The sequence below is a fragment of the Globicephala melas genome, chromosome 16 (genome assembly GCF_963455315.2).
Source record: "Globicephala melas chromosome 16, mGloMel1.2, whole genome shotgun sequence".
NCBI lineage: Eukaryota > Metazoa > Chordata > Mammalia > Artiodactyla > Delphinidae > Globicephala > Globicephala melas.
Window position 1 is genome coordinate 83656705 of NC_083329.1, and position 21591 is coordinate 83678295.

Below are 21591 nucleotides of genomic sequence, written 5' to 3' on the forward strand. Positions count from 1 at the left end.
TTCTCTTCACTGAATCATAGTGGGAGAGGAACCTATCTATTTTGACTACTTCTGACTTTGCAGCTCATTCTCTGAGTAATTTGCTGGGTCACTTCTATGTGCCGAGACATCATTTCCAAATGTGCCCCAAACTCATTTTATCCATATGCAGTATATGAAGTTCTTTTTGTCTTGCTTTTTTTGAATGGATCTCCCCTTTTTAGGTGGCACTACATGACTCCACAGTCACAGGTGACATGCAGTGATGGGCAGCGGTGGGGAGACGAAAGTGCCTCTGTGGGCCTGAAGTGATTTATTTTCAACCCACAAATAACCCAAGCTGATGGGTCAGGTTGGGTTTGTGAGATATCAGACATTTCCTGCCTTGAGAGCTGTACAGAGAGGGGCTCTCCTTTTATGTTTTTATATGGCGACTTGATGACTGAGAATTCCTGGAAATGATTCTTTCCAGGCAAATGTCTCATTCTGTATTGATGCTGTTTCTCATCACGTTGATTAAGCAAATGGTGATTGTACAGAAAAGAGCATCTTCCCCCCGATCTCCCTCCGTCCTCTGCTGCCTGCCGTCCTATCCCTGCTCCTCTGATGCCTCTGTCCTCTCTGTCCCCATCTGTCCCTGCTCACTGTAATGTCCTGCAGTTTGGTTTGATGGCTCTCTCATGGGTCTTTTGCTTAACTTTAGAGACTCCAGTGCTTCACTTATTTGGGAAAAAATTGAAGAGCCATCCATAGATTGTCATGAATTTGAGGAATTATTTTCTAAAACTACTGTAAAGGAAAGGAAGAAACCGATTTCTGACACCATCACAAAGACCAAGGCTAAACAAGTGAGTACTCATGTGTTTTCTGAAGTTGGACAGTGTTTTGGGCATAAGTGTGAACTTTCATTAGAGAAAAACATTCACATTGTTTTCTGGGCTGTGTACCCTCCACAGTCTGTAAGCAGGTAGCAGAGGTTAGCATTTTAGAACATGAAGTTAAGTAAGACTTTCCCAGATAGAACAACAAATAATCATCTCCACCAAGTGATCATGCTCTGACTACTTTATTTGTAGCTTCATGATACGTATTTCCAAAATTTCACCAATTGTTTGTTTCCAGAATTAGTTGTCTAGAAACAAACTGTCACTTGATTGAAATCCATATTAGTGCTAGTATGGATGGAAAGAAAGGTAAGAGTGAGCAAATGAAAGCAAGCAAGAAATCCAGTCCTTAGTAACCAGTCATGTGTTTGGTATTTTGTTGCTATTGTAATACCTGAGTGGATGCCCTGCAGAACCCAGCTAAACAGTCACCTTGCACTTGACACAGGGAAGAGACTCTTGTATCCAGTTCCAACATCTCCATTCTGTGTCAGCACTTTTGATCTATCCTGTGACACCTGAGTCCCAAAGATAAGGAAAAGTGCATTTGGAGGAAAACATTTTCATGCAATGTTTTTCCACTGATCCAGCCAGTGACCTTGATTGTGAAATGATTTTGTAAATTTCTCAAGGCAGCCATTCAGGAAAGTGTAGTAAAGTCTTAGAATAATGAACCCAGAAGGAAGGTAATGCTGTTGGTGCCCATCCTTCACCCTGAAGTGGGGGATGGTGGGCAGCTCTGTCTTTTTGGGTGAAACAAATAGAGAGAAATGAGGCCTGAAGCTGGCACAGCTTCCCCAGGCGAGTGGCAACTAAGGGGTGATGTGATTCTGTGAACTTTTGTTACTGACCTGGAAGTTGTAGCTAGAAGTCTGACCCAGAGATATTTCCATCCATATTTATTTCGAAGCAGACAGCTGCCCCCAGATGGGTGCTGCGGAATCCAGCCAGGAGGGGTGTGTTTGAATGGAACCTCTAGCTGAGATGGGGGCAGCCTCACCACAGGCATCTCTATTAATCTGACGATGATGCAAACCCAAATGTGATGCAGTTGCATTTTTCAGAACCACTTATGATGACACAGCTGGTTGCTGGAGACTTTAGATCAGAAAAGGCACTGAATAAATATTTGTTTAACAAATAAGGCAGCTGGCTAGAGGAGGAGGGCTTTATACATATCAGTGGCTATACCCAGTAGTGATTAAAAGCCAGAAAATAACTCATCTCAAAATAAGCAATATCGCCAAGGTGGCTTTGTCAATGGAATAAAGGTAAATGAAAAACCACGTTTTTCTGGTAAATGTTCTAAATGGCATGTTTGCATATAGTACATGTAGGCTGAGTCATCACACCTCTTCCCATGGACCGTATCAGAAATGGGAAAGCTGTCTGGTTGGGGAATACGGGCAGGGAGCGCAGAGGCCGGGTAGAGCTAGGCAGCGGGGTTGTCACGTGATGAAGGGCAGGGGTGATGCGGACGTCACTAGTCTAGGGATGAAATTCTCCAGAATGCCAAGCACGCCCTCCATATCTCCTGTCACCACTTTTTTTCTGTTAAATGAACAGAGATGAGGAAGCTGCCGCATGTTACCTGCAAGTATACGATTTCATGATTTTTTTGACGTAGTATTCAGTTTTTAAGCCTACTGAAATAAGATTTCTGTACAAATCATGAAGACTTCAGATTCAGGTAGCTGGCATGAGATGGCCCCCTTCCACACGACCATCATGTGCAGTGTCATGTCTGCACAGTGGCCTCACCCTGTCGTGAGCCCATCAGTAAACTGTGGGTATGAGCCTTTGCCAGTGCTGTCATTTGCACCCGTTGGTGGTGACACAGCTATTGACCTGCAGCTTAAAGAGGGTTTGTGGACCAGTCTCCATCCTGACTCCTGATGAGCTTGTCAGCATATCCTTGGCCAGGGTCTTGTACTCAGTTCTGCTATTCAGGTTTGTTTTGGGAGAGACAAAGTAACTTTTCCAGTATGTTGGTAAGAGAAAAATCTGCTACAAAGTGTTAGATGGCTGAAGAAAGCCAGTTTTATTTAACTCTGTTGTATTTGGAAGAAAAACTTACCCATTCCAACTACTTGAGACATGTAAAATTTCGTTTAAGGAAAACGTATTTTCCATATGCCTGCAAGCACACTGAGCCCTGAGCAACACGGACTTGGGGCACCAACTTTTGTGCAATCCAAGATCTCTACAAATTATAATCAGCCTTTCGTATTCGGGGTCCCACCATATCCAAGGTTCCACATCCATGGACAAAACCACCCTCAGCTCATGTAGTGCTGCAATATTTACTACTGAAAAGACTCTGTGTGTCAGCGGACCTGCACAGTCCAAACCACTGACCTGTGGTTGCCCTTGTATAGGTGGACCCTGATTTCGAGTGAGACTGGTTGCCATTGATGCTATAACCTGTGTTTATGGAGGTTTTTCTAGCCACTCTTCTCACACACGGTGGAAGCCAAGAGCTCTGGTTTCTCCAAATACTTTAAAAGAGCTAGATAGTATTTCTGTGATCTGTCCTCTTCTTGAAAGTAAGTCTGTGGCTGGATGCACTGGCCTTTAGTAGCTCTCTCGGGAGATATGTCTTCTGTGTGACCACAGAGGTCCTACACCTGGACAGCTTGCTCTGTGGCATAAAGAGAAGGGGCTGCTCTCTGGACTCTGGAGTGGCTGCAGTGAGGCATGTCTGGTGTCTCTCAGCCCTTTGTCCTCCAGGGAACCCAACACAGAGCTTTCCTTATTTTTTCACGGAACCTGTATTTAAGTTGTGTGCCTACATCTTAGCACACCGGTCTTCATTGTGAGGTTATGAAAGCATAAGGAGATTCGCTGAGAAGGTATAGTTTTATCAGACTATGATTTCATGTACTTCTCCTTTAGCAAATGAGCGTGATGCTTATAGGTCAGAATTAAATATCGAGCTGCTCACTTGGTGAAACAACAACCCTGTCACCCACGGAATCAAGAGGAAGATGAGGTCCCTGTTTGAAACATGACACACACACATGCACTTGCCAATTTTTAAGGAACGTCCCAGAGCAAGTGCATGGTGACCCATGTCCTGCGTCTCACAGGCGAGTTCAGTGCCTGTTAATGTTGAGAGTGACCCTAAGTCACCTCAGGATCTTCATGTCCAAGGAAAGATTAAATTAACCCAAGCTTATGAGCAGGGAAGTGGGAGAATTTACACTGGAGTGATCTTGACAGTAGGAATTCCCTGACAAAGAGGTTTCTAGTTAATCCAGTGTCAGATGAGGTCCGAGCAGAGATACTTTGGGAAACAGCAGTAGCAGCAGCAGCTTCAGCAGTAGTACTAGTACCAGCGGGGATCATGGCAGCAGCCCCGGCCGCCGCGGAGCCTGCAGGTGCGTGGTCCTTGTCTGCGCAGCCCCAAGCTGGCTCATCCCACCCCCTAATCCTGTGAGGGAAACCCCATATCCCTGGTGCACAGCACACAAAGCTGAGATGCAGGCACGATCTCACGCTCCCAGCGCAGTGAGGGGCAGAGCTCGGGTGCAGACCCAGCCGTCCGGCTGCAGAGCCTGTGTTCCTCATCATTAGCCATAGGTGTGGATGTGAAATATTATAGATGAGGGCAAGTGTGGGATGGGATTTATAAGAAGACTAGAATAGATCCTTTTTGAAAAGAATCTGAATTTGTACTGATTTTCATATGTGTTCCATATTTAAATGACTAGTTACGTTTATAAAATTGTGTGTGGAGATACTTTTAAAGCCTTTTCTGTATTCTAACAGACTTTGATAAGTACATAAACTATGATACCACCAAATATGACATTTGCCCAATTAAATAAAATTTATCAGAGTGATGTGAGCCTTAGACACATAAGCTTTTGTAAGCAGTAAACATGAGGGCCTTTTGCTTGTGTGGCAAATAAATAGTAGGTGGAGGTACAGCCACTGTGGTTAAACCCACCAAATGTTGAGTGGAGATAGTTTTGATTCCACCAAAAGGGACGTCTCTGTAAAATATGCCTTAAGTCAAAAATGTCTAATAATCCTTAAAAGGTGTGTAAAGGAACATGCTTCCCACAATATAAATTTGCACACAGAACTTAACAAGAGTGAATGAAAAGAATCTGTTTTTTTTTGTTTGTTTTCTGGTACGCGGGCCTCTCACCGCTGTGGCTTCTCCCGTTGCGAAGCACAGGCTCCGGACGCGCAGGCTCAGCGGCCATGGCTCACGGGCCCAGCCGCTCCGCGGCACATGGGATCCTCCCGGACCGGGGCACGAACCCGTATCCCCTGCATCGGCAGGCGGACTCTCAACCACTGTGCCACCAGGGAAGCCGCAAAGAATCTGTTTTGCTTTTTAAATACATAATTGCCATTTATATAACCATTTAATGCAACAAATGAATTTCTTCCTGGGTTTCTTCTGTTCTATTTATCAGATTAAAATGCTCTGCCCAAAGAATGGGGGAGAAAAAGAATTCATGATAGTTAAATATTTGTTTGGCTTCAGCTTCTGGAAATATGATTAGAAAAATAGATAGTTAAATCTGCTACTTATTATTAGGGGAGTTAATAAAAGACATTTGGCATTTTGTTCGATCTTGCCACTGTGCTTTCTGACCTAACTTCTAAAAAGCCTTTTTTGTATTTTGTAAAACTTCATAATAACAATGGGAAAAGAAGCATTCATTACTTAAATGTTCCTGTGTGGGAGTGTGTAATGTAACGCCTCCAAGTATTCTTATGTGAAATAGTAATTGCCATTAAAATGATTTTTCCTACTATGTTGGGGCGCTGGGAAAACGTGTGAGCTGTACCTTAAGTACTATCGTAAGATTGGTTGGTCAGAAAATAAAACAAGGGTATGTATTTTACCTGTGAATCTCTGCTTGACTTGTACTAAGTGCAAATATTTATCTTTAGATTAAAAAATATGTTTTATCTTAATCAGTTGATATTTCAGTGTTTACAGGCTGATGGCCTGAATGATCATCTGAGAGGTATAAGTCTAGTTGTCTGTACTGGTGTTAAGTTTTCCTGTCGTAGCTGGCAAGGGTGTGTTTTGATTGGATGGTTCTATTTGTCTCGTAGACCTAAAATAATGTCTGAAATACCAAATATCTTATAATAAGACAATTTAGATCTGTTTTGGGGAATACATCATAAATATTTGGTACTTTGTAATTTTTAACAGGATGTTTGTTTTTATCAATAATAGAATACATTTCTATTGCAAGCCTTAAAAGTGTATTTATGTAGAAAACCACATCAATATACAAGGCTATAGTTAGAAGAACATACGTTTTGTGGATCCTAGGTTTGTTTTAGATGTTGAATGATTCATTACTTTCTGTAGAGATGCTTTTTCTCTAATTATTTGTAGAGCATACCCAGTCAATTCAAAGAATGTAACAATAATAACTTCTTTTTAAAAAATTTTCTTTTGGTCAAAATATTATTTTTATACTTGTAAGTAAATGGCTACAAAACAAATAATCAGAAAGCCTAATGACATAATGAAAAGGAAATATAATTAGACTAATGATCCTCGACCTTGCTGGATGTATTGGGAAAATTATATCTGATTAATTGTACTTTGGAATTGCAAAAATTTAATCATGATGCTGAAGTTTAATTCTTTTGGACTTCATATTTGCATACTATGATGATATTAAGATTTTGTTGGACTAGGTATATTAGAAAAGGGTATTAATTTTTAATGGCTGGGGTGTTTTATTTATTATGATCCATAGACATTGAAAAAAGGGTTGCTTGGAAAATATACTTGAGATTCATTACCTTTTATGATTATCTATGGAAACTAAAACTCATCCTTGCAAAAGTGAGGAAAGATTTTTGGTCAGATGAAGGGAGAGTGTTTTCTCAGTATTGCTAGTGTGGAGAACCCAGAAAACTGGAGGGAAGGGGGGCACAAATTACGTTCACTGTTGCATCCCTTTCTTGATCTGATGGGAACAGGGTTTCTCCATTTCAGCCGGGAGTGCAGCAAAGAAAAGCAGCAGCCATGCCAGGGAGAGCCAGCACTAACCACTCCGGTCACATTGGGTGCTGCTCATAGTCGGGACTGAAATGGAGCGAGTTAGCTGGACTTAGGGTGAGGCTGTTGGAGGAGATGAGGGTTGAAGTGGGCCTTGAAGAATGTATTTCATTCAGACACGTACAGAGGAATAAGGGATGGATTTTGAAAGTAGCACCGCAAGCAGAGATTTCCCTGCATCTTGTTTAAAACCCTAGAAAATCAGCCGGTAGAGCAGCAGGCTTCTGTGTACGGGGAGCTCCTGTCTGATGGTTTCAGGGATGCGGACATGGGCTGTTGACGGATATTTCCCTTCACTGAATGTGTGTCCTTCTCATCTTTCAGCAAAAGTCTTTAGGTTTTTCTCATTAGACATAAGAGTGAGAATTGAATTTAGGTAAATTAGACCTGAAGTTAATTTTGATGTCTTGGTGCTACATGGTGGAATGTACGTTTCTATACCATGGACAGCGACAGGATTCTGAACTATCCGAGAGCAAAGGAGAATTTTATTTCTCGTTTGACTTACACAGTTACCATTATGATAGCTCCCGCCTTTGCCCGTGGGAGGTGATGCTGCTGACAGTAGACTGGTTGTTCCCACTGTACCTCCTGTGACCTAAGCTGAAAAATGTTCCCAGTTATTTGGGGGCACAAATTTAAGACTTAGAAGAAAAATTAATGTTCTTATTTATATCTGTTTTTTTTTTATTTAAACGCTTTATTTATTTATTTATGGCTGTGTTGGGTCTTCACTGCTGCGTGCAGGCCTTCTCTAGTTGCGGTGAGCGGGGGGCTACTCTTAGTTGCGTTATGCGGGCTTCTCGCTGTGGTGGCTTCTCTTGTTGCACAGCACGGGCTCTAGGCACATGGGCTTCAGTAGTCGTGGCACGTGGGGTCAGTAGTTGCTGCGCGCAGGCTCAGTAGTTGTGGTGCACGGGCTTAGTTGTTCTACGGCATGTGGGATCTTCCCAGACCAGGACTCGAACCCTGTTCCCTGCATTGGCAGGCAGATTCTTAACCACTGAGCCACCAGGGAAGTCCCAAACCTTTTTTATTTAAACCAAAATACAAGTAAATGTATGTTTCTTTTTCAAAACGATGTTCATAATGGAAGATTTCTAACATTTCTGCTTATTTTTTGGTTTTGTTAATAAGTGAATTTTTAAAATCACTAAACTTGAAACTCCATCTGAAATATCACGTTAAAAATTTCTTTGGAGATGGGCCTTCTAGACTGACAGACGAGCAGCTTGACAGGTCCTCTTCCCAGCAAAACAACAATTTAACTGGTGAGAATTATAACAAAAATACTCATTTAAAGTCTCTGGAAATTGTCCTCAGGACACAGAGGAAATGGAGAAACACCCACTCAAGAAGACCTCCTGAAACTCGGTTAGGACAGCGAGACCCACAGTGTCTGAGCCCTGAGATGCTCCATTCTAGCGTCTGGTGTGTGCAGCCTGGACAGGCTCTGTCTGTGGCTGTGGCCCTTCCTTGGGAGGGTAGGAAACTGGCATCCCTACTCTCCTCAGTCCCCTGTTCCAGAAGCTCTGTTCCAGGCAACCACGGAGAACTAGGGAAATAGCCGAGAAGGGCCGTCCATGGATCACAGTCAGCCCTGGATGTCAGGAAGGCCGTGCACGTTGCCCCCACTCAGGAGCCATCAGGACAGGGCACGGGCCCCGGGACAGTGTCCCTAAACCTCATCAGACTCATCAGAACTGAGTGGAATCTTCATTGCACAAGTGTCTTAAACACACCTTTGTGCAAATATTGACCTGGGGACAACTCCTAATCCAGGCTTAAAAATAAAGTCCGTCATGTCTGGCAACCTGAAGGCTGTGTGCATGCCCAAGACTGCAACTTTTCAGGAGCAATTAGAAAAGACCCAAGTTATTAGTTCCTGGCTCAATGTGGGGAAAAAATTCTGTAAATACCCTCTAAGGCAGCAGGCCCCAACCTTTTTGGCACCATGGACCAGTTTCGTGGAAGACAGATTTTCCACGAACCGGGGTGGGGGTATGGTTTGGGGATGACTCAAGAACATTACATTTATTGTGCACTTTATTTCTATTATTATTACATTGTAATATATAATAGAATAATTATACAACTCACCATCGTGCAGAATCAGTGGGAGCCCTGAGCTTGTTCTCCTGTAACTAGATGGTCCCATCTGAGAGGGATGGGAGACAGTGATACCCAAGGTGTGTTCCTTATGTCCACTGTACTTCATAAACTCGTTTTGGTTGCTGTCACTGCAGAAAACCATGCTTCACAAAGATAGAATGTTGGAAACGGAAGCAGGCTTTTCAGTGCTTTTGTGGCAATCTCAGGGTATTCCACCTTGACTTTAATCCGAAACGTATGGAGATTTGAAGTTGACTCAAACATACTTTTGAGGGCACCGTCATTTGCGATCTCGAGCAGTTGATCCTCTTCTAGCACAGACAAAGTCGATTTCACCTGGCTTATTCACAAATGGGTCATGGATCCATTCCTTCCCAGTTCGGGTGTCTTTGTGGTTGGGAAGTGATGCTCAAACTCTTTTGAAAGCTGAGATAGGTGATCATGCACCAGCCGGGAGAAAGAAGGCCCTGGCTCAGTCTCTTTCAAAATCTCTGCTAATGTTTGAAACATGTCAAAAATCCCAGTGTTCACTCGTCACCCCCATAATTCCAGTTTGGCTTTGAATGCAGCCACTTTATCTGCCGACTTGAATACAGTTGTCTTTCTCCCCTGAAGTGACAGATTGGGTTCGTTGAGCAGGTTGAATATGTCACACAAGTAAGCAAGTTTTGCCACCCATTCTGTGTCACTGAACTGTGCTGCCAGTGGTGACTGTTTTTCTGTAAGAAATCTCTGGAGCAGCTCTCGTAACTCAAAAATTCTGTTCAGTGATCTACCTTTGGAAAGCCATCTCACTTCTGTGTATAAGAGAAGACGTGTGTGCTCTGCGTCCATCTCCTCACAAAGCTGCATGAACAGACGTGAGTTAAGGGCATGTACTTTAACGTGGTTGATAATTTTAATCACATCCTGCAAAACGTTGTTAACAGGTGACATTTTTCAGCTAACCAGCATTTCTCTATGGATGAGACAGTGCATAGACTCACATTCAGAAGCAACCTCTTTGACCAGAGTAGTGAAACCAGAAAGCCGTCCAGTCATGGCAGCTGCTCCATCCATGCATATACCGACACAAAATGACCAATTCAGTTTCCCTGATATGTAATCATTCAAAGACTGGGAATAGTTCTGCAGCTCTGGTGTTGGTTGGCAACAAAAGTGCACATATAATATATCCTCAGGCCCATCCACCTGAAAAGCATGTTGCACAAAAACAAACATTGTTGCCTTGTTGTCAACATCTGTAGACTCTTCAACCTGGATGGCGTACCATGGAGACTCACTAATCCTCTCTAACAATTGTGCCTTAATATCCTCTGCTGATTCATCAATTCATCTACTTATGGTGCTAGCCGAAAGAGGAACATGTGCCACAATTTGAGCTGAAGCCTCTCCTAAAAGTTCATGCAAATGTCCTTAGCAGCAGGCAGGATCAACTCTTCTCCAGTAGTAAAGGGCTTCTTAGCTTTAGCAATGCGGTTAGCCACTAAGAATGATGCTGTCAGCGCAGATACATTTGATGAAGTGCTGGCCTTCAATAATCGCTTCTGTTCTTTGTGTTCACGTTTTTTTTTCTTTTGAAAAAATCCGAAGCCTTGTCTTTTAATGCAGTGTGCTTGGTCTCCATGTGGCGAAGCCATTTTGAAGGTTTCATGGCTTCGTTGGATAGCCAGTCACCACATATTATACAAAGCGGGCTTGGAGAATGTGAATCACCTGTTGCAATGAACCCATAATTTAAGTATGACTCTTGATATTTTCTTTTAAATGCAACTTTCTTTTCATTGGCAGTCTTAGAGTCTTCTGTTGTCTCATCATTGGGTCTTTCCCCCTTTTCAAAGAAGCTCTCCAGTGATGTTTATTTTTTACTCATTTCGGCTAGAGTTAGCTTGTGGGCTTACGAAAACTATGACTGAGCAAGTGCGCAGTGCAGGAAAGAGGCACAGCCGGAAGTGGTAAATAAAATAATGGGCGGGACACACGCGGACTAAAATAAGTGACTTCACGCCTTCCACCAGATGCAGCTGTACAATTGAAGTACATCAACTCACTTGCCACTATGAAGCCTGCCACCAGATGCAGCTTAATTGTTACTTGCTACTCACTGATAGGGTTTTGATATGAATCTGCAAGCAATTGATTTATTATGGTCTCTGTGCAGTCAAACCTCTCTGCTAATGATAATCTGTATTTGCAGCCGATCACCGCCTCAGCTCCACCTCAGATCATCCATCAGGCATTAGATTCTCATAAGGAGCACACAACCTAGATGCCTTGCATGCACAGTTCACAGTAGGGTTCGCACTCCTGTGAAAATCTAATGCCACCGCTGATCTGACAGGAGGCAGAGCTCAGGTGGTAATGCAAGCGATGGGGAGTGGCTGTGAATACAGATGAAGCCTCGCTTGCTCTCCCGCCGCTCACCTCCTGCTGTGTGGCCCATTTCCTGGTGGGCCACAGACCGGTAAGGGAGTTTAGGGATCCCTGCTCTAAGGCGTGCCCTGTTATCTCACCCACAGAGTGGTTAAGGGTAAAGCTTTAAGTGGTTAAAGGAGCAGAAGCACACTCTTTAGCTTTCACTTTAGATAAAAACGTGGGGAAGCGTGTGTGCAGGAAGGTCAGGTAGCACACTGCAGCAGGAACAGACTTCCCTGAGCGGGTTTGACCTTGTCACTGAGCAAATGAACAAGCAAACACAAACACAATAAGCTCTGGGGCCTAGAAGGGAAAGTCCGTACCCAGAGCTGCTGTTATGTTATCTGAAATGTCCAGTTTTCAACAACAATAGATGAGACATACAAGGAAGCAAAAAAACGTGACCCATATACAGGGAAGCAAATGAACAGGCAACAAAAACTTTGTTCAAAAGGGCCCATGTGTTGTACTTAACAGAAATAGACTTCAAAGCACCATTCTAAATGTCTCCAAAGAACTGAAGAAAATAGTTTCTAAGAAATAAAGGAAGGTATGATGATAATGTCTCATCAAATTGAGAATATCAGTAAAAATAAATTATTTAAAAAATCTAGAGCTGAAAAGTACAATAACCAAAATGAAACAAGAAAAGCACTAAGTGGTTGAACAATTGGTTTGTGACGGGTGGCGGAAAAAAACTATCAGCAAACTTGAAGATAAATCAATAGAGACTATGTAGTCTGAAAAACAGAAAAAAAGGAAGTTGAAACCTCAGAAAAATGTGGGATACCATTAAGTGACCAATGTACATGAAGTGTGAGTGTCAGAAGGAGAGGAGAGAGAAAAAGGTGCAGAAAATTATTAGAAGTTGTAATGGGTGAAAAGTTCCCAAACTTGATGAAAACACTAATATACGCATCTAAGTTTCGTGAACTTCAAGTAGGCAAATACAAAGAGATCTTAGTTATATCTTAGTCAAAGTGTGGAAGGCCAAAGGTAAAGGAAAAAGTCTTGAAAGCAGTGAGAGAGAAACAACTCATCACATACAAGGAAACTGCAGCAATGTTAGCAGCAGACTTACCAGAACTAGCGGAGACCAGAAGGCAGTGGGATGACATATTCAAATGCTGAAATGAAAGCGACCAACCAAGATCTTACATCTAGCAAAACAAGGTTTATAAATGAAGGTGAAATAAAGCCATTCTCAAAAACTGCGAGAATTTCTTGCTACCAGACCTGCCTTCTAATACTAAAAGGGTGTTCTTCAGTCTGAAGGTAAATTACATCAGACATGTGTGCACGCGCACACACACACACCCCACTGCTGGTAAACATAATTTTCATCTACACAAAATACTGTGTATTTTGTGTATTTCTTCTCCTTGATTCTTCTGACTGACTTAAAAATAACTGCATAAAACAGTTTGTATGTTGTTGAGCCTGTGACACCCAGAAATGAAATATATTTGAGAACAAAGGAAACTAGTAGAAACAAAAGTTGTGTTACAGTCAGGAAGTGACACCATGTGGCGTGCGAATCTACAGAAAACAGTGAAAAGAACAATAAAGGGTAAATAAGAAGGTGAATATAACAAGCTGTATGAATATATCTCTCTCCTTCCCTCTCTCAACTTCTTTGAAAGACATATACTTACATAAGTTGATAACAGTTTGTACCATATAAAAATCACAGACAGTAAGTGTAACAGTAATAACATAAACAGGTGGTGAGTGAATGGATGTATGGAGGAGTGAAGTTTCTATGTTTCTGGAATCAAGTCAGTATAAATATGAAGTAGATTCTGGTAAATTAAGATAAATATTTTAAGACTTAGAGCAACCACTAAGAAGACTCAAATACTGTATAAAATGAAATCACTAAAGGAATTAAGTATCCACTTAATCCATGTATCCATCCATTACAAAAGAAGGCAATAAAGGAAGAACAGAGGAACAAAAAAGACATGAGATATACAGAAAACAAAATGAAAAATAGTGGATATAAATTCAACCATATGGATAATAACTTTAACTGTGAATGTATTAAATAATCCACTCAAAAGGCAGACATTATCAGATTGGATAAAAAGAAATCTAAGCATATATTGTATTATAAGAGACATACTTCAGATTCAAAGATACAAATAGGTTGGAAGTAAAAAGAACAACTTTAAACAACCATAAAAGAGCTGGAGTTGCTATACTGATATCACACAACATAGACTTAAAAGAAATGTTAGCAGAGGTAAAGTGGAACATTCCATAATAATGAAAGTGTCAATCTACCAGGAAGATTTCTAAACATGTAGGCATCTAACAACAGTGCCCCAAAATACATGAAGTAAAAACTGACAGAATTTAAGGGAGAAATTAATACTATGTATGTATGTAAGTGGGCTATGTACAATAGGCCACTTTCAATAATGGATAGAAAGTTAAGCAGAAGATAAACAAGGAAATAGAAGACTTGGACAACAGTATAAACAAACTAGATCTAAGAGACATAGAACATTCCACTCAGCATCTGCAGAATCAGCAGAACACACATACTGCTCAAGCATTTGTAGAACGTTCTCCAGGATGGACCATATGTTAGGACACACAAAAAAACAAGCCTTAATAAATTTGAGGAGATCAAAGCCTTAATAAATATAAAACTATTGAAAAACAAAGTGTGGTTTCTGACCACAAGGGAATTAAATTAGAAATCAGTAAAAAATTTGGGGAATTTTCAGATCTGTAAATATTAAACCCTTGAATAACAAATGATTCAAAAAAGAAATCACAAGAAAAATTAGAAAATACTTTGAAATGAATATAGGTGAAATCACAATAAATTAAATTTTATATTGTATATAAATATATACATATTTTATATATAACAATATATTAAATATATTTAGTACTATGCAAGTAGATCAGTGCTCAGAGAAATTTATAGTGGTAAATATCTTATTAAAAAAGAAAAAAATATCTGAAATCAATCTTACCTTCCACCTTAAAAAACTAAAAAAGAAGAGCAAAGTAAGCCCTAAGCAAGTAGAAAGAAGGAAAGAATAAACACTAGAGTGGAAATAAATGAAATAAATAATAGAAAAATAATAGAGAAAGTAAATGTAACTGAAAGTTGAATCTCTGAGAAGATAACAAAATTGACAAACCTTTAGCTAGACCATGAAAAATAGGAAGATTCAAATTACTAAAATCAGGAATAAAAGAAAAGACACCACTACTGACCTTATACAAATAAAAAAGGATAATGGTGTACTATGAACAATCATATGACAACACATTAGTTAACTTAGATGAAATGGACAAATTCTTAGAAAAACTGACTCAGGAAGAAATAGAAAATCTGAATAGAAAGTAGAGACTTAATCAGTAAGAGAAAACTACCCACAAAGAAAAACCCAGTCCCATATGTCTTCACTGGTGAATTATATCAGACATTCAAAGAGGAATTACCACTGGTCATTCACAATCTCAAAAACTGAAATAGGAGGGAACACATCCCATCTCATTCTGTGAGACCACTTTGCTATCAAAACCAGGCAAACTCATCATAAGAAAAAAAAGGGTACAGGCCAATATCCTATACAAATATAGACAGAAATTCTTGCCAAATGCTACCAAACTGAATCCAGCAAAACGTATAAAGGATTATACACCATGGCCAATGGGATTTATGCTAGGAATGCAAGGTTTCATCTATGAAAATCAATTACTGTAATACACAAAACAAAGGATCAAAGCCCTGTGAACATCTCAATAGATGCAGAAAGAGCATTTGACAAAATCCTACAGCCTTTCATGATCGAAACATGAAGGAAGCTGGGCATAGAAGGGAACTTCCTCAACCTGATAGAGAGCGTCTGTGAAAAACCCACAGCTCACATGGAAGACTGAATGTTTTCCCTGAGATCTGGAAGGGGACAAGGATATACATTCTCACCAATTCTGTTTAACAATGTGCTAGAAGTTCTCATCAGGGCAGTTGGGCAAGAAAAGGAAATATGTAAATGGCATCTAGATTGGGATGTCTCTCTTTGTAGGTGACATGATCTTGTATATAAAAAACCTAAGGAATCCACTAAAAAACTATTAGAAATAATAAAAGAATTCAATGAGATTGAACAAGATATAGAGTCAATGTACAAAAATCAATTCTATTTCTAGAGACTAGCAATTAACACTGTGAAAAATGTAATTAGGAAGACAATTTCCTTTATAATAGCATCAAAAAAATAAAATACTTGGGTATAAATTTAACAAAAGAAGTCTAAGAGTTATACACTGAAAACTAGAAGACCCTGAAGAAAGTTAAGGTGTATCCAGATAAACAGGATGACACACTGTATTTATAGATGGAAGACACCACCAAATTGTTCCACAGGTTCAACACGGTGTCTAGACAACATCCCAACTGCCTTTCCCCCTCAGGAATTGACAAGCCAATCTTGAAAATTCATATGAAAATGCAAGGGGTTCAGAATATTCAAAACAATATAGAAGAATAAAGTTGGAGGAGTTATACTTCCTGATTACACAGTGATTACAGAGATACAGTAATTATGACAGTGTGACAGTGTGGATAGACGTATTGGTCAATGGAATAGAATTAAGAGCCCAGAAATAAATAGTGTTGTTTATGGTTTATTGATTTTTGACAATGGTACCAAGACATTTCAAGGGCAAAGGATAAGTCTTTTCAACAAGTGGTGCTGAGACAACTGGACATCCACATGCAAAAAAATGAATTTGTACCTCTTAACTCCTACTGTGAACAAAAGTTAACTCAAAATGGATCATAAACTTAAACATAAGAGCTAAAACTATAAAACTCAGAAGAAAACATAGGAGTAAATCTTCATGACCATGGGTTGGGCAGTGGTTTCTTGGATAGACTCCAAAAGTACATATGGCAAGAGGAAAAAATAGACCAGTTGGACAACATCAAGATGAACAGTATCTGTGCTGCAAACAATACTATCAAGAAAATAAAAAAGATGACCCCCAAAATAGGAGAAAGTATTTGCAAATCGTATCTGATCAGGGGTTAATATGCTGAATATGTGTTGCACTCTTACAGCTCAATGAAATGACGACAACACAGCCTGACTGAAAGATGGGCAAAGATGTGACTAGAAATGAAACTCAAAACCACCATGTGACACACTTCACATGTACTAGGACGGCTGGAATTCAAAGGAAAGACAGTAACCAGTGTGCAGAGGGTGTGGGGAAGCTGCAGCTCAGGATTTCAGTGCGAATTCTGAGTCTTAATTTCCTATTCATGTAATTACTAGTAAAAATCTTATTTTATGAGAAAGTAAATATTTTTCAGGTAGCTCCAGTTACCCATAGAATAATCATGCCAGACTATAATTTTCTGTGTAAATAATTTTTTCAAGCTTAAAAATCTTTAAAGGTAACCTCCCCAAAAGTGTATCGTCAAAAGTATAAGCTTGTTTTTGACTTACAGAACAAAACGGTTTTATAGGCAAGAGTCCATTCACCTCTGAAGGAGAAATTGATGTCTTTTTTCTTTTGATGAAAATGCTAAAGCTATGGACTGATTTTTCTCTTTAGGAACATGGTCCCTGGGAACATAATGAAAACCCCTTTAGGAGACCCACTGGCTTTTCCACGGACATTCCGGGACAGTGTTTGTGAGGGTTACGTCCGCTATTGGTTTAACTTTGATTATAAACTGGTTTACCACCTGTACCAGTGGAAGCTTCAGAGGATTTTTCTTCCCTCAAGTCCTTATGTATGAAAGAGGATTGAAAGCAAAATCTAAGGCCCTCTGTGTTTTTAACTTGTGTGCTGAACAGACACGTGAAGCAGAGGAGATTTGCGTTATTAAGCCTAAACCTCGGTTCATAAACTAAAATTGCCCATCCTGGCACCTTCAGCTCTAACCCCCTTTGCCCCCCGCCCCCGCCATGTGCAGGAATGTGATGCGTGAGGTCCCATGTGCTCTTGCCCCTGTGATCTCTTACCCTTTACACACATGAAGAGAGTGAATTCAGACCAAAAACTGTTAGTTAATGATGCCTCCGTAGAATAAGCAGGACTTAATTTGCTGCCAATTATGGTACCATTGTAAACCATTGTTTACATATGTTTAGCCTCAAAACCAAAAAAGTGACTTAAGTTTGGTGGTTGTAGTCAATTGTTTTCTATGAGGTTGTGTCAGGATTAGAAGTGAATGAAATGCCTATCCTTTCGTAATTAACAAATTTTAACTAAGGTAGGAAAAATGACTTCAAAATAGCAAGTTTTACAAAATATTTTGGGAAACTAATATAAACCTTACCACCCAGAAGTTATGGGGAAACATACTGAGAGTGATGTCAGTGAACTTGAAGGAGGGCAAAAGGAAGACTGAGCTTGGGCTGCAGTCAGCCATGGCCTTGCAGAGGTCAGGCACGTTTTCTTATCGCTTTTTCCTGTATAATCATTACAATCATTGTGTTTTGAGGAATGGAGGCAAAGTTTTTCTTTAGTTGATCTGCATGGCTGTCTTTATGGATAGTTTTGTGTTTTGTGTACTTCTCCACATGAATTCATTCTAATGTCATTAAAACTTTCCATAGAACATAAGCAGGTGATTCTTTATAACTTCTTAGCTCTAAGTATAGTACAAAGTATCTCTTTTTAGTACTTTTCTACCTAATGTTGGTGGCTTTACTTGCGGCCCCTTTTACTAAGGTTTTCTGTACTTTAATCAATTAGTGTTATAACTAAAGTTTTTCATATTAGGATGGAATGTCTCCTGCTTTGTTCTAGAAATGAGCATGTTCTTGAAGCAGAACTAGAAGCTGGAGTTTGAGGTGAGACACTTGTTGAAGCCCAGATGGGCACAGGGCTTGATAGAAACTGAGCAAGTCTCCAGCCTCTAAGTGGCGAGAGAAGAAAAAGTAACATTTTGTTGCTGTTTTGAAAGTTAGGTTTCAGTGTTACCCTGGCAACCCCAGACACACTTGGCTTCTTCTGTTAAGTATAAACTTTCGTATTACAGTAATACCAGCTTGCTTTTGAATACTGCCGCATAGGAAGCAGGTAGATGGAGAGGACTCATGTTCCAGAAACAAAACAGAAACTCATTAGACTGGCTTTTTGGATTCCAGATTATGTCTTCCCCAAAATACAAAGCAGCCAAATATAAGACCAAACCAAATTTCCCCTTTTAAAAAGACAAGAAATATTTCCCCTTTTTTCTACCGAGTATGGCTAAAGCTTGTTTTAATTTCAAAGTCTGATCATTATAAAATGCACATGAAGAAAACAATCAAATGGCAACATGGTTTTAGTTTATTCTTAGTGTTTTGGTGATGCGAAAAATGAAACAGGAAGGGAGGTGTTAGTGTATAATGTACAGTTTAAAAGCAAATTATACTATTGGCGAAATTAGAGTAGTGTATATAACTTGGAGGAAAAAACATAGCTTCTGAATAGAGATTTGAAGGCCTGGAGACTTGAGACCCTGTGCTGTTTAACCTGGAGAAATGGCTGAGGGGCTTGGAGTGGTTCCAGGGATGACTTGAAATAATAAGTAGGTTTTCAACTAATTTGATGGTTTGTATTTTCAAATTTAAGACCTGGTTCATTGAGAGATTTTCCACCTAAACAGAGTAAAACCCTGTGTGAGGTGATCCCCTTTGGTGTTATTTATCCAGCAGACGTCTTCAAGGGCCAGAAACAGTGGTTTGGAGTAAGTCCTCTTGTCAAATCTGCATCAGGCCTTTATCATCCTTCTGAGTTTCTCCTTGTAGGCAAGGCGCCTGTTCTCCGGAGCAGCCCCAGGCACTGCTGATCTCACTTATGCTCACTGCGTGTTTTCTTCCTGGTAACACATTCCATACATTTCCCCCACATTCTCAGGAAACGTTGTTACCCGTGTCCTGTGTTTACCACGAGTATCTGAACATCTGTGTTCCTGGGTCTCTTCCATTCGCTTATTCTTTTACCTCGTTTGAAATCATAAAACACTATGGAATTAGAAGCCTACTTGCAAAATCTTTTTCATGTATTTATAAACCTCTTTTTAGCAGGGCCATGTGAGCTGCTGATGTGTCTAAGGCATGAGCATGGCTACCTTAACTGTATTTACAATTTCATGTTGTTGAAGAATCTGCACTCTTTCCTCTATTCCATGTTGAGGTGAAATTAGCATTTCATGTATTGCAGCCAAAATACAAAATTATAGAAAATGTATTTAACACACAACTCATACCAAACAATGATTTGTTGTTTGCTTCCAGTTTTCTCTCTGTTTATCTTGATTCAGCTTCATGAATCACGTTTGCCATTGTTGAGGTTACAGATCTCACCTCCCTGTTTTGAGAACCATCCCATTTCCCCTTGTTGCACAGCTACACCGGGCCACCCAGGACTATGTATATGGAATCTGTCATTGTTATCACCATCTTTCTTGCTTAACTTACTGCAGTCTTGCTGTTTTGCCCATATATTAATTTTATCTTTTCTGTATGTTTACTTACACTGAAATTGCATTTTAAAAAATGTAACCTGGGGCTTCCCTGGTGGCGCGGTGGTTGAGAGTCCGCCTGCTGATGCAGGGGACGTGGGTTCGTGCCCCAGTCCGGGAAGATCCCACATGCTGCGGAGTGGCTAGGCCCGTGAGCCATGGCCGCTGAGCCAGCGCGTCCGGAGCCTGTGCTCCGTAACAGGAGAGGCCACAACAGTGAGAGGTCCACGTACCGTGAAAAAAAAAATGTAACCTGTCGTAAATTTTCAGAGGCTTATGTATTGCCCACACTTTTTTCATTCATTCAGCTTTTACAGGCACTTAATAAACTGAAGTTACTAGAAAACTACTGAGTATGGGTCTATCTTCTTTTAAAATTTTCTTCTCAAAGCATGTGAAACCATCTCTCTTGCTAAGATTATTGTTTTTTTTAACTACACAGAAGTCATTTGAAAGGAATAACATATCTTTATGAAGACTCACCCCAAGTTTCGCAGAAAAGTTTACATTTGAAAAGATATTACTTATTCTGAAAATTCAATAAAGTAATCTTAGAGGGAGTAAGACCCAGACTCCCTTACTATTAGGGGTAAAAACAGACTTTTACATACCCCTCTTTCTGTATTTTCATACAAAGAACGAGAAGGAAGGGGTAGATCTTCTCAAACATTGCACGTTCCAATGATCTGGAACTTTGGAAATAGGTTCCTGACAACTGTTGAGATAGCTGCTGGTCACAGTCTCTGTATTTCATAGTTTCTTTAAGGTCTGGGGTGTATGTAAGTCAGCCTTTCAAACGGATGAAAGAGCTGTCGGTGGGGATGCGGTTGCTCTAGTACATGGATTCATTTCTTCCCTGGATTCTTTTCTTCGACAAGGTGGTTTTAAACTGATTGGTAGCTGTGGTAATAGGTCCATTCTTTTTCATTTATCCCAGTCAGACTGTCATTTAGCCCAGCGGGCCCCAACCTTTTTGGCACCAGGGGCCAGTTTTCGTGGAAGACAAATTTTCCACGGACCGGCGCAAGGGGGATGGTTTTGGGATGATTCAAGCACATTAAATTTATTGTGCACTTTATTTCTATTATTATTTCATTGTAATATACAATGAAATAATTATACAGCTCACCATAATGCAGAATCAGTGGGAGCCCTGGGCTTGTTTTCACTTCCCACTCACTGATAGGGTTTTGATATGAGTCTGCAAGCAATTGATTTACTATGCAGTCAAACCTCTCTGCTAAGGATAATCTGTATTTGCAGCTGCTCCCCAGCGTTAACATCACCACCTCAGCTCCACCTCAGATCACCAAGCATTAGATTCTCATAAGGAGTGCGCAACCTAGATGCCTTGCATGCGCCGTGCACAGTAGGGTTCGCACTCCTGTGAGAATCTAATGCCACTGCTGATCTGACAGGAGATGGAGCTCAGGCGGTAATGCGAGCGATGGGGAGCAGCTGTGAATACAGATGAAGCTTCGCTCGCTCACCCACCCTTCACCTCCTGCTGTGAAGCCACTTTCCTAACAGGCCACAGACTGGTACCAGTCTGTGGCTGGGGGGTTGGGAACCCCTGCTTTAGCCCATAGTGTCAGCTGTTTTTTCTAGAGGGACAAAGAAAAAAAAAGGGCAGAAAAAATTCGTACAAATTATTGAAT

At 40.5% G+C, this 21591-nt stretch overlaps 1 protein-coding gene across 2 annotated transcripts in view; it reads left to right on the top strand.

The window, feature by feature from the left end:
• Positions 1-21591, top strand: part of FMN2 (formin 2) — a 310405-nt gene that overhangs the window by 127637 nt on the left and 161177 nt on the right. Inside the window, exon 6 of one of the 2 annotated variants that reach the window (XM_060286264.1) lies at positions 683-827. The exons of the other annotated variant lie outside the window; for it this stretch is intronic. Within the exon in view, the coding sequence (XP_060142247.1) occupies positions 683-827 (145 nt within the window). The remainder of the gene's footprint in view (positions 1-682; positions 828-21591) is intronic. 2 annotated transcript variants of the gene reach the window in all.